The sequence below is a fragment of the Gavia stellata genome, chromosome 6, assembly GCF_030936135.1.
Source record: "Gavia stellata isolate bGavSte3 chromosome 6, bGavSte3.hap2, whole genome shotgun sequence".
NCBI classification, from domain to species: Eukaryota; Metazoa; Chordata; class Aves; order Gaviiformes; family Gaviidae; genus Gavia; species Gavia stellata.
In genome coordinates this window covers 16,546,631-16,565,166 of record NC_082599.1, presented here as the reverse complement: position 1 = coordinate 16,565,166, position 18,536 = coordinate 16,546,631, and the positions used below count along the sequence as shown (strand labels likewise).

At 36.4% G+C, this 18,536-nt stretch overlaps 1 protein-coding gene across 1 annotated transcript in view; it reads right to left on the bottom strand.

The window, feature by feature from the left end:
- KIF5B (kinesin family member 5B) overlaps positions 1–18,536 on the bottom strand; it is a 37,974-nt gene that overhangs the window by 16,539 nt on the left and 2,899 nt on the right. Inside the window, exons 2-12 of the mRNA XM_059818415.1 lie at positions 12,513–12,600; positions 10,773–10,846; positions 10,200–10,304; positions 9,743–9,791; positions 9,363–9,418; positions 9,170–9,257; positions 7,563–7,687; positions 5,761–5,865; positions 5,188–5,333; positions 2,136–2,284; positions 611–804 (exon numbers count right to left, since the gene is read on the bottom strand). Coding sequence (XP_059674398.1) covers positions 611–804; positions 2,136–2,284; positions 5,188–5,333; positions 5,761–5,865; positions 7,563–7,687; positions 9,170–9,257; positions 9,363–9,418; positions 9,743–9,791; positions 10,200–10,304; positions 10,773–10,846; positions 12,513–12,600 — 1,179 coding nt within the window. The remainder of the gene's footprint in view (positions 1–610; positions 805–2,135; positions 2,285–5,187; positions 5,334–5,760; positions 5,866–7,562; positions 7,688–9,169; positions 9,258–9,362; positions 9,419–9,742; positions 9,792–10,199; positions 10,305–10,772; positions 10,847–12,512; positions 12,601–18,536) is intronic.

Here is an 18,536-nt window from a genome sequence, read left to right as displayed (position 1 = left end):
TACCATGCTTTAGAGACAAAACTCTCAATACTTGTGTTTCTGCAAGTCTTCAAGTTGTTCTAACTTCCAAGAAACAACTAAGACTTAATTAAAAGATTTTTTTTTTTCTCTCCAAATGTAGTACTACTGCTTAAATTTAAAATTATGTACAAATAGAATATGCATAATATGGAAGAAAAAAACTGCTGTCTTCAAATTACTAATGTTCCTGTTTTCTCATTACTTTCCTTCTTCTGGTACAGCGTTATTCCAAACAATCAGCTAGGAATGTTCTACGCCCAGAAAGTAGAAATATCGTTCAAGATTCTCATTAACTTCTCCTTCCTAACTTTTATTTTTAATCTTGTTTTTACGTACTGATACTTTAGTTTTCAGGATGTTTTTTAGTAGTTTCAGCAAAGGAGGGAGAGCAACTAAGAAAGGATGCTCACTTAGCACCAGATAAGGCAATTTTGATTTCTCTTTACCAGAGGTTCAGAATTAAAGTAGGCACTCCCAGCAAATATTTAAGCAAGCTGTACTAACAAATGAAGACTAGCAAATTAAATGTTACATAATACAGTTCAAGATATTTAACATAGGACCTCTTGGAAAAATAACAATGGCATACCTTGTCATCCAGTTGTTTGTATAGTTTGGCAATTTCTTCCTCACATTTTCTTCTCTCAGCATCAGTGAAATTGCCAGTTACTCCAATTGTGGTAGCTGGTTTATCATTAATAACAGTAATATCCTTGTCCACTGCAAAAGCTTCTAAGTTGGCCTTCTCCTTGTCAAACTGTTCATCAACTGGTACAGTCTCCCCTTAAAGAAAAGAATATACTTAGTTTTAGTACAGTCAGCCATGAGGTATCTTCCACAAACTTAGCCTTGAGAAGTATTACATACTCCCTACTAGCAGTACTGCTCCATGGTTAATAAGCAGTCAAGTTCACATGATTATATGGTAAAAAAAAAAATAAAAAAAAAAATCACTAGATCATCCAAACTATCTCCTGCTTACCACAGAACATTGTATTTCACCCAGTTACTCTGCTATGTGCTCCAGATCTCACATTAAACTGTATCTTCTAGAAAAGCACCTAACTTGCCTTGAAGACAGAAAATCCTTTCTCTTCCCCTTGGCAGTCTGTTTTGCTAGGTAGCCATATTTAATTTCAAATTGCTTTGCTTCTGATTGAAAGTATTTGTTCAGTTACACTTTCATCCTTTTATGTTCATTAAGCCTTTTCTGATGAGAACACTTTACTAACTTCGCATAGAAAAAATACCACACACGCTAATCAAGACGCTTCTCTAGTAAACGAAACTAAATTCCTTAGCACCTTATTACAAAACATTTTATGCAGTCCTTGGATGGAACGGGCTCCTTCCAACACTCCAGTATCTTGTGTCAATACTCTGGAAGAACTATACTTAACATTTCAGGTGTGGCCTCATACCATCTCTAGCAAAGATGGGAAAAAAAAAAAAAAATCACATCCCACTAAACTTAAGTAAGTGAGCCCATTTTTCTTAGATTTACACTGGGATGTGGTGCAGTTGCAAAGATGATTGTAAAATCATCTTCCGTAGCTGCCAAACTCCAGAATACATCTATAAGTATGACCTATGTTCCTCCTTTCCTGAATTTAAGGCTCACATTTCACTTGCATTTTGCCAGACAATTCAATAGCTAAGTAGTGAGTTATTTAGGAAAAAGAGAAGGGCACACATTCTTTGCTGTCAGCAGTTTTGGGTGGCTTTTTGGCCTATTAACATGTTTGAGTTTTAAATGAAGATAAGATCTTGTGATATTAATTTGAATTAGAAAACCAAACCAGAGGAAATTTTACTCAGTTTCCACATTTACAACTAGTATCATTTTTTCTCCCCCAAAGTAAAATTTTTAGAATGTATGTAACTCTAGTACTGTAGTAAACTAAATGTTGAAGAACCTAATACCAATATACTTCCAGACATTTTTGCCATTATGTGATTATTAGAAGTTGTTCCAGTTGCAATACAGAGAAAAATATGAAGTTCCAACTACTGTCTTGCATAGTGCTCTTAGTTATTTTTGGTATCCTGAATACTAATTCAGTGTCTATTATTTTGCTTAAAGTTTGCAGAACAAAAATATAATTACTTCTTACCATTCCGCCATCTGTTGAGTTCATTTTCCAGCCACTGTATGGTGTTACGCAGAGTCTTGTTTTTCTCTTTTTCCTTCTCATACTTTTTCTTCCATTGTTCTGCAGTGAGCTCCACGTTGACGCAGACTGTGTTCTTAATGGTCTTTGCTCTACACAGAAAGAGCAAAAAGCTCTGAAACTTTTTTTTTTAAGAAAATAATTAAAAGGCTCTTAAATAAAAGTTCTGGTGAAAGTGTAAACAATTCCCACCTCTTCCAAAAGTTATTTCTACTCCCTGCCAACTTATATTCTTTCAGTTGGATTGATAAAACTGTTAATGGACAGAGCAGTACAATGAACTTTAGGAAGGCTGAAAAACCTCAAGCTGTTTGAGTTGGAAAAATTCAGCTGCATACTTTCATCTGGAAGAATTTGAGTCAGGACAGTGCACAGCTTTGAACAAAAGATAGCACTCACCATACCTAGCAAACATTTCTCCAATAGAGAGCATAATACTTTGAGAGTGCAAACCATCAAGCTTATTTAATCCAGTTGTTGGATCTCCATTAACCAAAAAGGTGTATAAGCTATAAAGTTCAGACTGATTGTCTACGTTGTCAGGCGAATCTCATCTGAACACATTAGCTCTGGAGACAAAAGTACAGGCACTAATAATATATTTTCATGAAGTTAATGTATAGTTTTTACTTTAGTGCCGTACCTCACTTACCTCAGTAATTCAGGAAAATTTTAATGGTAGTTATAAATTCCCCCCCCGTATCAAGACTCCTATAAGCACCTTTCCGCAGCGTCTTATTGGAACTGATTATTACCAAGAGGCACATGATTTCCTACTAAGTTATGTCATCTTTATCTAACCTTCAGTTACTACAGCTGAGGTTTTCAGCATAAATTTAACACCTCTAGAAGGTTGAATTAATATACCAGACTAACTGTGGCAGCTGCGATAGAAGCATACTCTAACTCCTGGGGAAGTCAAGTGCACGAGGCAGTGAAACTACAGAGCTACAGCTGGAAGACACTTCCCAATAGCTCATTCAAGAAATACTAAGAGGAAAAGAAAGGACCTCCTAGATTCTAAAAGGAGACCAAAAAACTCCAGTGTTGCAGAATACAGTCATTACTCTACACCCACTAACTACCCATACTTCTGCCAAGTAGTTCTGAAGTAATCTAGTCTACTTTCCATAATAAAAATCTTCTCTGAAAAGACCAGTAGGAAACTATCTTGTTGAACTAAAGTGGAAGAGGTACGCTGTATTGGGTTTGCGTGGCAGCGCTTTGGTAGCAGGGGGTCTACAGGGGTGGCTTCTGTGAGAAGCTGCTAGAAGCTTCTCCTATGTCTGATAGAGCCAATGCCAGCAGACTTCAAGACGGATCTGCCACTGGCTAAGGCTGAGCTAATCAGCAACAGTGGTAGCGCCTCTGTGATAACATATTTAAGAAGGGGGAAAAAACCGGGAAGCGGCATCCAGAGAAGAGAGGAGTGAGAATATGTGAAAGAAACAACTCTGCAGACACCAAGGTCAGTGAAGAAGGAGGGGGAGGAGAGGCTCCAGGCGCCGGAGCAGAGATTCCCCTGCAGCCCGTGGTGAAGACCATGGTGAAGCAGGTTGTCCCCCTGCAGCCCATGGAGGTCCACGGTGGAGCAGATAACCACCTGCAGCCTGTGAAGGACCCCACGCTGGAGCAGGTGGATGCCTGAAGGAGGCTGTGATCCTGTGGGAAGCCCATGCTGGAGCAGGCTCCTGGCAGGACCTGTGGAGCCGTGGAGAGAGGAGCCCACGCTGGGGCAGGTTTGCTGGCAGGACTTGCGATCCCGCGGGGGACCCACGTTGGAGCAGTCTGTTCCTGAAGGACTGCACCCCGTGGAACGGACCCATGCTGGAGCAGTTCGTGAAGAACTGCTGCCCATGGGAAGGACCCACTTTGGAGAAGTTCGTGGAGAACTGTCTCCTGTGGGAGGGACCCCACGCTGGAGCAGGGGAAGAGTGTGAGGAGGAAGGAGCGGCAGAAACAACGTGTGATGAACTGACCGCAACCCCCATTCCCCGTCCCCCTGCGCCGCTCGGGGGGAGAGGTAGAAAATCGGGAGTGAAGTTGAGCCCGGGAAGAAGGGAGGGGTGGGGGGAAGGTGGTGTTTTTTTAAGATTTGGTTTTACTTCTCATTATCCTACTCTGATTTTGATTGGTAATAAATTAAACTAATTTCCCCAAGTCAAGTCTATTTTGCCCATGATGGTAGTTGGTGAGTGATCTCCCTATGTCCTTATCTCGACCTACGAGCCTTTTCCTTATATTTTCTCTCTCCTGTCCAGCTGAGGAAGGGGAGTGAGTGAGCAGCTGTGTGGCGATTAGTCCGGCTGGGCTTAAACCACGACATACGCTAACACAGAAGACCAGATGAACTAAGTGAAATGTTGACAACTTTTGCAATGTGCTCCAGTAAATGAAGTGATTAAATCTAGTGGTCAGGAACTGGAGTATTACAATGAAGCACTAATAATAGAGTAGCAAAGAAGAGATAACTAACAAAATACCAAATTTTACCTGGGTACTTATAAATTCAGTTACAAATGACACAGGAATTTAGAAGTATTAACTCAGATGTTACTGGAATGCTAGATACAGGAAACAGACCAGAAGATGTAATTCAGCACGCTGTCAAAGAAAGGTTGGCAGAGGACAGGCTCTCCCAGCCATATAAAGGATTCAACTTAATAGGGGAAATCTCAATTCCTCCCTTCTTCCACTTAAAGAAAAAAAAGAAAGAGTATTAATTACCCTCCAAGACTATACATTAAATTGCATTTGGAACCAATCTATACGCTGCCTTCCTGGAAATAGAGTCTTCAGGATCCTGCCCAGTTTAAGGATTTTTATATAGGTAAGATAGATCACAACACTTAGCCATGTGTGCACTGAAGAATTACAGAAATGTAAACATTCTAGTTAGTTTGGTTCAGGAATCTTAACAGAGTAACTTATTAATATCTCATTCTGCATTTATTTCCAAGCATAGTAAGAACAAAATATTAAGTCATTTACTCACCTTTGGCCAAACAGAAGAGTAGATTTAGTTTCAGATTCATTGTATGAAGACGGAGAACAGCAAATAACAATAGTGGTTCTGCAATTACCCCCTAGTGAATCTTGAAGGATTCTGGTCATTTTACTATCACGATATGGAACATAAGTCTACCAAGAAAACAGTTAAATAAATCAGTCACTTTTTTTTCAGACACATTATTTAATTAGTTGAAATAAGAGCTATGCTTTTGCTAGGTATATCTTCATTAGAAAGACATTAAATTCTACTTAAATTCATAAAACATAAGACTGAACATGCATGGGATGACATAAAATTGTACTTCTATGTTTGGTAACTTCTAGAGTACAAGAAAACTGTCAGTATTATGTTTAGGTCCCTCAACATTAAACATAACTTTATTCATCAGTGTCAGTACAAGAGTAACAGCCATTTGCAATGCACTGATGCAATTGGATTAGTTTAAAAGACTCCCATGCATATCACTGAGATCCGTAAAGAATTTCTGCATAGTATCATGTTTAGAGATACAAGTCTTTAACACTGAAGTATAAAAATACAAAAGAGCACACTTACACTGCTTTCGGCCAAAGCTGAGATGACATTTCCAAGAGCAGACAAAGACTTGTTGATGTTTTTAGCCTCATCCAGCACAGCACCTTCTGCACCAGTTTTACTAACCTATACAATATTTCAGTAAATTACTAAATGCATCTTCAAAAAATACCTTCCACATTGAATATAAAACTTGAGTAATGTTCCCATTTTTAAGTCGGTCTCCCTGACTTTATGAGGTACTCCTAAGCAAGTTGGACTACAATAAGCAAACTCCTCCTCAGACTCTTTCCCTGATTCACCTTCCGTTTTTCATTCAAAACTCAGTGTTTGAAGATGTTTCCAATTTTTTTAACTGAAGTTAGTGTTTTCCCTGCAAAGTATGCCTTTTCATAGAAGATAAATGTATAGTTAAAAACGTCTATCAAATAAACAACTTCAAAAGTTGTTTGAAGCTTGTCAGAAAGTTTGAATTCCTTAAAGTGAAAGGAAATAAGCATTATGAATAATTTACAATATCAAAGCAACCAAGAGTTAGAACTTTTTCTTAATGAGAAGGTCTATAGTTTGTCCAGCAGTCATCCTTAAAACAAAACAAAAAACCAACAATAAACCAAACAAACAAAAACCAACCAAAGAAAACCCCACAACAACAATCAAAAACGAGACAAACCACATACTACCACTCTACGCCCACCACACCCCTGCGGAAAACACAGCAGAGAGCTTGTATTAGAAAGAATTTGTGAGAACAGATTTTAGAGGCTGAGTCTGACCTACATGAGTGCTCTAGGAACTTAAGCAGATATCAACAGAAATGTGAAAAAAAATTCTACCCTGACACCATTTTATTTACCTTAGGTCTTCTGCCTCAAGGGCTGAATTTGACTTATAATTCTATAACCCTCCCTTTACTGTTCTTCTCACCACGCTGTGATCATGACTACAACTAAGCAATTCTATTTGCCTATGTTTAAACCAACCCAAGACAAGGCATCAAAAAACCTCATGTACTTCAAAAAGACTGGGAGAAGCACAAAAGCAAAGTCTGAAATAAACAGTGAAAGGAACAAAACTACAACAAAAGGAGACCTGCAACCCAGCCTTTTTCCTCTAACTTTGTTCTCAGTTTAATGCTTCATTTCATTCTCATTAAAGAAAAAAAAAGAAAAGAGACCACTACTACAAAACGCATTTCAGAATAAACACAGGATCAGAGACAACAATAAGGCCATAGAACAATGACATAAGGAAAGACAACAGCAAGCAGAAAGGACTGAAAAAGATGGGGCCTACCCCAGAAGCAAAGATGAAAAGAACGTAAATCCAGCTCTTAAAAAGCTAAATTACAGTCTAAGTGATACAGAATAAGCAGAATGCTACATATTTCCTTCTCTGCTTTAAGCCACTGACACAGGAAAGCAAGCTGTCATTTAAAACAATGTTAATCAGAATTTCAGGTGAAGAAACTTGGTAGCACTAAATAAGAAAATTCAGATATTTCACATCCATAAAACTCCCTTTATTCCAGTACCTGGCTACCCAACACACCTGTACACTTTTTTGCTCTCACATATACTGAGACTGAACTTTAGCCTATTTCCCCACCCTATTTACAAACCCTTACTGCAGAAATGCAGATCAGCTTATAGAAGCAGTATCTAATAGCCAACCCAGACTAGGATTCAGAAACCACATTTCAAAGTCAAAATTAAAACACTTCAGAGATGACAACTAAACAATCAGTATTACATTAATGTAAAATATTTGATTGTAAAGAATAACCGGAGTTTTTCAGAGTAGAAAAAGACATTTAGAATTACCTTTTCACTACCTGCCAAGTCCACAAGGTAAAGTTTTCCACTTAGTTTCTGTTCTGTTTGAGTATTTTCTTGTTTTACATTAATAAGAAAAATACTATGACTTCGGGAGCTGTGTTCATTCATATCTATAATCCAAAATATATAAATTGTCAAAAATATTTGTACAATCAAACTTAACAAAACAGTATCTTCCCACAGCAAAGCGACAGATCTAAAGCTCATGAAACTGTATCGAGTAATCTCTCAACGACAATAAAATTAGAGGCAGCAAAACCAATAGTATCATCTAATTCAGTAAGAAAGATCCAGTCTCCCTTGGCCTTAATTAATACCACATAAGCTCACTGATAAGATTTGCTAGCCTGTCAACTATAGATTTCACACATTTCATTTATTTTGTGAGAACAGAAAGCACATTTACATTCTGATACCAGAACTTTTTTTTTTGGTAGATTTACAATGTATCACATTTTATCCCTTTGTGAAAATTTTAACTAGATGGCCATAACATTTCACCACTTTCTAGTTTAAATGCCTACTGCTCCCTCTGCCTTGAAACATGCAGAGTAAACAAGACTTAGTGAATTTAAAGAATGATTTTAATTCATTAACAAAATTTAAGCTCGCTGCAATCTGAATATCTGCCTATTTCTTCTTCCTTTTAACCATAAATTCCTCACAAGCCTGAAAGGACCAGCTTAGTGGTGCCACAGAAGCAGCTCAACATACAAAAATATCCTTCTCTCCAAATTTCTGCTATTTCTCTGTTACTTAGTCTGGTGCCCACTTCAGAACCTTACTACCTAGAAGCAACAAAGCAGATGTGCAGGACTGAGTCAATCCTTAAAAGGAACGTTATATTTTTATTTTTGATCCTTAACCAAAGAAAGGAGAAGAAAAATCTTTTATTTTCTTAATGACTGTATATTCTTTCTTTTCCTGAATAAAGAACTAGACACAGGAAGATTACGAAACTCACCCTCAAACTGGCTCTCAAAGATTTCTGACAGTCACTTCAGTTGCTAAGAACTGAAGTATTATTTTGCATGCACCTCATCTTTCCTTGCCCTTTTTTTTTAACCCTCTGCCACTTCCTAATTCTGCTTCTTGTGGGAATTTGGAGACTTACGACACGGCACCTTGCAACTCAGTTGCATGCCACAGGCCAAAAAGCTTAGGACATTGGGATGCTGCTTAAATCTGCAGCATGTCTGAATATATATTCTGACCAGCTTTTCCTAGAATATGTAACAGAAAGGCCAAACTGTAGACAAGCCACAGTGCCTTACTTATGGGTTCATAGGTTAATTGAAACAAATCCTACAAACTGGAATTTTACATGATTCCTAACGCAGAACTACATGTTTTTCTCCAATGATTCAGAGATACAGTGATCACTTACTCTCTCCTTCCAATCCAAGTCTAAGTAACAACATCTAATAAGAAATTAACTGAAATACTTGTTTCTGAAAGACATGCTAAAATTGCTTATACTAGATCCTTCAAAAACCTGAATTTAGGTCACTATTTTTGCCTTCCCTACTTTTTAAGGCATACCAGAAGCAAATCAATAAAGCACTAAAAGGAGACAAAAAAAAAATACTTACTTGTAACTGCTACATGTCGGTTTGATTTTCCTTCATCTATAGTATCCATAACTTCTTCTGGACTACATACAAAACGCTCTGTGCAACCCTTTAAAAAAAAAAAAAAGGCAAAAACCCACCACACCAATAAGCCAGAAGTAAATGGCATACACCAGAGGAGTGAAAGATGAAAACATATCAGATTGATGCTCACCTTTACATAGGGAACTCTATTTTTGTCCTCATGAACAGAAAGATTGGTCTTTGAAACTGGAAGAGAAAAAGTTCTAAAGCTAAGGTACATATGATTTCTTTGCAAAATGAATGAGCTGTGTAGAATGCATGTCCAAGTCACAGATGTTATTTCTCAGCAACACTTTATAAAAAACTTAATATACATGAAACAACCACTACTGCAGCTTTAGTATTGTTATATAGATTAGCTCCATGCTTTCTTATTTTGAAGTACCCTTATAATTTATAGGTTATTAGCATAACATACCTATCTTGGTATCATGAGAAGGTTTTTGCGTTTTTTTATATCTCTCGACAAAACAATTTATTTTCTATGTTCAATATAAATAAAAGGCTTACCATCCAAAAGGTCCCTTATTTTATCCAAGTATATTTCAAAATATGACACCTAGAAGTGGGAAAGGGAATAAAGATACAGCATCAGAAAGCAAAAATGCTTTGCTTTTTGATCAGAAGGATCCAGCATGATTATTACGACCTCCCACATAATACTACACCTAGCTCAAGTCCTTAAGGCTTAACTAAAATACACCTTTAAGAAGAAACTATTTTGATCAAATCTTCAAGCACTATCAGCACTGCCATAGGTTATCAGGATAGCTACCATCAATGTTTAATGGAAACAAGATTAAAGTGTTAACGTAATTCTTTAAGAAGAGTCAGTTACTTCAGAAATAACTCACGTTTAGATTTTCCAAGTTACAGGCATTTGAAACAGATACAGAACATCCATTTAACCACAGACTACTTCCAGTTTTAATATAGATTAAATAAGTAACAATGAAGAAAATTTTACCTTAATATGAAACTCAAGATTCTCATCCATAGAGTAAATATAATTAAAAATATCTTGCACTATTCTTGGAATAATACCCATTCCATCTGGGTCATGAAGCTTTCCCTTATTAGAAAAAGACACAATAAATTGAAACATTCATACTGAATCCAACATTACAAACAGTAGCTGAAGGCAAAACAAACAGTTAACAGGCAAATTAGTTTTAAAATGCTGACAGGTGTGATGCACTTATTTTATCTATAAAGGAAAGTCTTGACCATCCATTTAGGCCCAGCATTTGCCAGGAGTGAAAAGAACAAGCTCAAATCTCCTAAACTACTAGAAGTGAAAATGTACTATTAACATTATTCTTGTGTTTCTGATCCTGCTACTGGGGGCTGAAAAAAATACAGTAATTGCCATTCTCAGTCCTAAAAAAACCATTTTGGGTATCAAAATGTTGCAATGGAATGAAAATTAAAATTGCAAGGTGAAAACAAGCAGACATCTTATTTCTAGAAAGATAAAGACTATTGTGATGAAAAGAGATTACAGTGACATTAAGAGGAAAACTATTTTAAGATTTCTTACTTCCATAGTGTGTGTCTTTCCAGACGATGTTTGCCCATAAGCAAATATTGTACCATTGTATCCCTCCAGCACATCTAAAGGGAAAGAGTATTTTCATTAGGTTTCATTTCCTTCTTCTAAAGGAAAGTTGAATGAAATAGAATGCAAGCAGGCAGTTCCTAAAATGTTCAGCGAGTTAAATCATTTAATGTTTGGGAACTCTGTGCCAGAGTTGGGGGGAGAGAGGGTGTTCCTCCCTACCCCTTTTAATGCATGGTCATAATCGACTGCGTTTTAGAAGTATACCGTATTAGAAGCACCTGTTCCTTCAACCAGAAAAAAATCAGGACTTCAAAGTCAAGAACAAAAAGGAAATTGATACAGCTGACAGGTTGAACAGATAATCTTTGATAACTCAGAAGAAACCACCATACATGAGAATGCTGCAATATTTTCTCTCAGGAAAGTTTAGTTGTCCAGTTGTGAAGAGAATGGGCTATGCTGTAAGTTTCAAGCATCTTACTCTTTGGCCATAAGCTTGTATTTCAAATTTTGAATGAACCAACACAAAGTTTTAGATTGACAGGTAAGGAACTGATGGGTTGGTTTGTTTACAAGCCAGTTAATGTAGAATCACATCCTGCAAACAAACTTTTTATTTTCCAAAAACAAGCATGAGATACTCCAAATTGGGAAGCCTTTGCCACCCCACCATGCCTGCAATCTATTTGTACCACCACTAGAGCTCATTTGCCACATGACATAGCACAGCCTAGAAATGCTGTACAGAGAAACAGAGATCAGATTTTTAGATGGAGAAAAGGGGCAGCATTACAATTCTTAGTAAACTCAGATTTTTAAGAAGCAAACTTCTGATCTAATCCTGATTACTATTTAGCTCATTAGAAGGTTAAATACTTGCAGCAGCATGGATTTTCCACAGCAATTCACTTCCCTAATTGTCCAAAAACCCCCTACATTGACCCAATCTTCTCCTGTCACTAATAGTTGATATTTTAGGGGAAGGCTTTGTTAAAGTTGTTTTGAAAGTTGTGTCAATTAGAACTTATTACTGACCTCCTCAAGAGATTAATCAATTTTATTTTCAGGAAACTAGCTAATTGCTTACTGCAACAACTTACTGTGGTATAACCTTCTTTGTGATAAGGCTTGATTTTCTGAAGTTACTAGGCCAATTCTGACAATTCAAGTTTGGAGAAACTGTACACCCTGACATGCACAGCAATAACTCACGTTTAAATTTGTAATTGTGAAGCTAAAAATCACATTGTAAAAAAACTCCCCCTTAAACTGTGTATTAAATAAACAAGCTTAGAAAAGATCTATAGCATACACATGATCTCACAAGTTTCCTTTCCTCTTATATTCCTCCAAGCAAACTAAAGCAATTGTAGGATGTTTTCACCAATAAATTTGGGAAAAAAAATCCCCAACCTATTCATAAGAGTTATTTTGATTAATTTCTGACAAAATTGTTTTAAACAATCTTTTGCAGAGCACTGCAAAAAACCAAAACATGACAGGTAAATGTTATCACATGTTGCAATTGACTGAAACAGCAGGTTTGACATTGACATAATTTATCAGCTCAACTACAGGATGATTTTATACTGCTACAATGCATGTCTGCTTTTATTAAACATTCAGAAGGTAAAAGGGAACAATAGAAGTATCAGTTTTCAACACTGAAATCCACACAAATATGAGACTTTTATGGTTAAAGTTGCTGTTCCACCTTACCTTTGACAATCTTTTTAGCACAATCATTGTATACTTGTTCCTGGGATGTGTTTGACTGGAATACACGGTCAAATATATATGGCTTGGACTAGGGGAAAAAAACAAAGACACAGAAGCACTATTAAAAAAACAGATACTGGAAGGTGTTTGTTCATATAGTTTAGAAGTAGCCTATACTGTCTCAGCCCAAACTTTTATTTTATTTTAAGCACTTGAAGGCTGTAGTGAGGAAATCAGCTTATATCGTGTTGCTTACCTTCACATGCTTACCTACAAGTAAGGCCTTTAATTAAATACATTTGGTTTCGAAGTGCAATCTAGTTCTCCAAAACTATTCTGCCACATGACCTCAATTTACTTGATTTACAAGGTAAACTAATGCCTAGTCTGTACATCTGAGAACCCCTTATTCTCTTCTACTCTGGTAGCAGGTTTACTTTGGTAAACCCAATTACTAAAAACAGCTTATACCACATCACACATAGTGTCTGTCATGGTAATATTTGTTAAAAACCTCAAACCAAGAAGAAACATTCAGATCACCTACAGTCAACACAAGAACTATTTCCCCACACATTATATCCTTAAAATAAAGCTCCATAAGCAGAAGGAAAAGGCCATTTTGGAGGAAGGGAACCTTTCACAGAAGAATAATTTTGGAAGACACTGTAAGAGGAAGCTCTGACACAGCTTTCCAAAAGGAATGTTGGATTTTGCTTTGTTTTAAAGAAGAGATTTTTCATAATGCAGTTCTGATGTGAACTATTATGCTCATTTTATGAAGTTCAAATTTTTGCAGCATTTTCAGAGCTTGGTTTAGTAGATAGCCAAGCAGACAGGCAAGGTTTACAAGGGATCTAGGTCAGTTACCATTGCCAAACTCACTGCAACTGTTAAGTGCTCCATTTTGCCTAAATTTAATTCATTATCATCCTCCCCAAGGATATTCTGGAACTGCCTTCCTAGAAAAGGAACAACTACCGCTTCCATCTTTCACCCACCCACCACGTTCCCTTCCCCAGCCTGACCTTCTATTTGTCTTTTAATAACATCTAGCATAACACTAGACAAAGCTTTTTAGATTCCACACATATCTATCTGCTGAGAGGGCTTGAATTCAGGTGGATGATCTCCCTCTTGGAAAAAATAATTACAGCATTTACTGCGTAAATGCGCCTAAGAAACCACAAGACTCAGTAGGCAGAAACTATCCCTAAGGTGCTGAAGTTTGTCAGAATGCTTGTTTCACAGCAAGGAAATCACAAGCCTTCTCGACTACTCATTTTAGCTTCAAATACACCTCAAATTCATATGTTCTACAGGTAGAATTGAGGCCATTACATACACCAGAAGACAAACAACTAACAAATTCAAGTAACCCTGAAGTTTCTTTCTCACTAGCAGCTGCAGTTTCAAAAAGCCTCCAACTTCACAAACTTCAGCTACACTACACACTGCAAGTCATCTACATCACAAAACATTAATCAGATCTGTTTCATGCTCAAGTTCTTCAACATATTTGCATGCACTGAAATACCACCCTTTTGGAGGATCATATTTACCATTAGACATTGGAAAAATATAGTGAGAAGAGTGATAGCATTCAACGTCACTGCAAACAATCTGTGCAGCATTAGTAATTTGTGTGTTTGTACTTGTAAGATTTAAACTCTTCTCCAAATTATTGCTCCAGAAAATATAGATATGACAATTATTCCAATTAAATTGATTTTAGAATAATTACGGAAAATTCTTGGATATGATCTTCTGACAGTCTATGCAGCAACTGTCAACTATACTCACTATTTCTCACAGATCCCAATATATATGATCTTTGCTGTTCCCAATAAGGCATGACAACTATGAGCACAGAAAAGTACATTAGAATGTAAAAATAACTTTGCATAGTGTATGTGCTTGAATGCATAGACATACATTATTTTGTAATTATATATTACTACAGAATATTTCTGATGCCAAATAGCAGATTTTTTTTTTTTATTTACTTCAAAGAAATCCAACTTAAAGATAAAAAAGTATCGAGCCTAGTTACAGGTACAGGAAGATACCTTGTTTACAAAGAACTGTAGGCACAACCTGCACTAGTCTGCAACCATCCTGTAATCTACAGGTATTTGCAGCAGTTTCTGAAAAAGCTTTCCTTCTCTAAATTTTTAAACAGTGTTTAGAGGGGTTTGCGTTTTTTTAATTCTTCTGCCAAGCAAAGGTTGACTGAATTGAACTATTCTTCTTCATCTGTGCTAAAGGAAAATTATGTTTACTAATCTGACAGTAATCCGCAGACATAGAATACATATAGACTATCTACTCTCCAATTGCCATTCAAATGCCTTCATAAGAGAACAGAGCCAAATTACTGTATCTCCTATTAGTTTTTTTTGTTTTACAAAACATTAATATAAATAATAGCACATATGATGAATGCTATGGACTTAAGAACAGAAAACCAAGCTGTAAGGACTTCACTCGGACAGTAATGCTTTTAATTGATCTTGTTTATTTATACAATGAAAGCTGCTAGGCACATGACAAATCCCAATTTCCCTCAAGTTAACTGTTACCAATGTACCCACAAAATTCAATAATTCTGACAAAAAAAAAATCCTCACAAGGGGTCCTGTTTATGCCACTTGTCACTTCCCCATCCCTTGCAGGTGGAAAATGGAGTATTTGTTTACACATCCTCAGTATTACACGTTCCTAGATGAAGCCACAATACAACTTCAAAGCACTCAAAAATCCAACTACATACTTCCCTCCCCTCCCAGGTCACAGTAAATTTATCACACCTATGAAAACCCATATTAGAGGCATGTCCCAGCTCCATCATTACTGAATGAGTATCTAACCATCTAGGTTTAGCCAAGCAGGTTCGAGGATAATTATGTTTTAAGCATACAAGTTGCTCCCACTCATAAGGTTTCACATCTCTGACATCTGGAATGCTGTGTCTTACCACTTCTCTTTGCAGCCTCCTTTCTGCTGTAAAAAAGCTAAAACAGCATTACACAGATTAGCCTGCCCTAGAAAGCCTCCTCATTACCTTTAAGAGATTAATCAAGAAAGATTAAAGCATCAGTTATTTTTTCTATACCAGATGCCTTTTCTTCCTCAAGTAGTAAACAATTAGATACTATGATGGAACTGAAAACACAAAAGATTAAGCAACATTACCACATGGTGTCCATAACAGTGGTAGTAGCAGTGTCACTACTGTGATATGATGCTGCTTCAACATACTCCAGAAGTGTTAAGCAAACATTACTCAAATCCTAATAAAAATTTAAAACATACAACTTATAAGCAACCAAATAACAAGCAAACAAGTAGAGCTTCTGACTTCCTCTCTCCAAATACAGAGAATTCAACATTTACATTCACTCCCTGCCTAGCATTTGTTCCATCAGTAATCAACTACAAGACAACTTCAGCTCCTGTAGTTGCTTCTATTAAAGGTATGTCGTCCCACAGCAAAAACTTTGCAAGCACTCTCATAGCCTTCAACAATGTACATCTGCCAACATGATTTAGCAGTAGTTAAACTGAATCTTAAAAAAGGGTTTAAGTAGACAGTTCCGCAGTTAACTTAAAGACTAGTTACCAATTACCCTTATATAAAAGGATGCTCAGCGTATCCAAATTATACAAGATTGTAGCACACATGAGAGTTCACTCTTCAGAAAAGTTAGTTTTTCTCAGTACCTTCAATAAGGACTACACAAAAAACTGATTACAACTAGATTGAAATCTTACCTTAAAAGTCCTGGAAATACTTAAGGTTATCTCCATAGAAATAATTCAAAAATATCTTTCATTTTCCCATTGTAACTTTCTGTAAACTACAGAATTGGTTACTCATAACACCACCTAAGTTGACCTTATTTTCTGTGCATTAGTATCTGAAGCAAAGTCAATAGTGAAAACTTAACTGAAAATCAGCAGCGTATTTTTCTACCACAACACATCCAGATGCTCTTTACTTTTTTTTTTTTGCTAGAATGGACTGCTAGAGCAATATTATACCCACCCATGGTTAGCTTATTCTTGGTAAGAGGTTGAAGTAATAAAGGGGAGGTAAGCCCATTACTTAAGTTTCACATCTTTAATAAAGAACATTCTTCCCATCAGTGCAAAATACGATAAAGGAAAAATCCCACACTGAACAATTTCTAGAAAGTATGATGTCAAATACCTGACTCAGTTCTTCCTATTACTAAGCTAAGGTATTGCTGCTTTGACACACCTAACAGAGTCCAACATTGCGAATGACTGAAAAGGCACTGTTCCAAATTAGTATTTTATTTTTAGGATAAGGAAAAAGGATTTTCTTCTTGTCCTAGCTCTATGCATACAAAACTGCAGCCAACACAGAACAGTTAGTGGATCTTAGCTCTTTCTGCCCTATTTTTTCTTATTTCTGTGCAAATACTGCAACCCAAGTATCAACTTTTACAGCAGTTATTTATTGTTGTTAGAGAAGGACTAAACCATGTAATTTATTTTTTAAAAATTGTGACTGGAAACTCAATTTCCAGCATCAAACCAGAGAGAAAATTAAATTTGGAACGAGAGTTTCAGCCAAGCTTTGCTTTAGTAAAGAGTTTCTTCTAAAGAGAAAAGAAAGTACTGCTGGCATAAAAACGGTCATTGAATTTCATAACAACAACCAAATATGAGATGAGTGAAGTGTTTCTAAGCAAGTGGTACAGCAGCCAGCCAGGGAGTATAGCTCTCCCTTTACACGTTACTGTAAGCCAGAATATTTACCTTCTGTTAAATCATCATACCAGCATCATCTGAAAAACTTCTCTATCATCCACCATTTCATAGAACAAAAAAAAAATTGAGAGCAACACTGAAAGAATATTGTTGTTCCAGCTACAGATTGCTATTTCTGATTTATGTTTAAGCTGCGCTGTAGACATTAAGCATTTTTATTTGTGTGTTTCTAATTAAATGGTGCTTTCCTTCACACTAGCAAAATAATACCACAAAGAAGTTGCTTTAAGAATGCACCTTGTTTCTTGCATTTATACGGGCCGGCACAGCCTTTCTTCCAAGAATGCACATGAATTACATTTTCCTTTTGAATAATCTGCTGCCAAAAGCTGCAGTAATAGCAAGTAATCTTCATTAATCTGATTCTAACATAACAAACCTAGCTTCGCTCTCATTTACTATCATTACAATATTAGTTTAAAAGGTAATGAAAAAGAAGCTAAACCTCTCAAGCTCTTCCCAGAATCACAGGGGTTACATCTTGCGTACAAAAAAACAGTACTCTAAACAAATATGAAAATACAGGCAGGTAGCCACGATTCTTTCTTAAAAGCCATAGAAATAAGGAATATACTATGATCATTACTAGAAACATTTGGACAACAGAGGGATACTGCCCATTACACCTCGCTACTTCAGTCATTTGACAGTACTGTTTTCAGCTTAGGCTTCAGTCTGAAATCCTCGAGCGTCACTGTATTCGGTAATCTATCTTATCTTTTGGACAGCTGTAAGATGAGCAAGACTAGCTATAGAAATGTTTTTTGAAAAGAAGTATAGATATGTTATGCAGAACTATAAAGCTACTAAGTTGAAAAAATAAAGTACATAATCACATATATTGTAAGCTTGCTATTCATCCCTGTTTTGTCTTACTCAAAAGCCTGATATCCATAAGCAAATTGCTATCAAATTTTTGTATATAGGCTTATTTATGATGTTTACTATAAAAGCTATATACTCATAACAAGTCACCCTATTATCTGTTTTAACAAAAAACCCTTATATTTACGTAACAGGAAGAACCATTAGAAGAAAATACTTAATGAAATATTAAAGTGGAAAGAAACCCCCTTTAATTAATAATTTAAAAGCTCTTTACTTAGTTAAAAAAGTTTCATCCTGTGGAAGGACAATACTTTTTCAAAGTCTGCTCTTTAAAACAGACCAACACCATATGTCCCCTCAAATTGTTGTTACACACTAGCTACAATTAAAACAAGT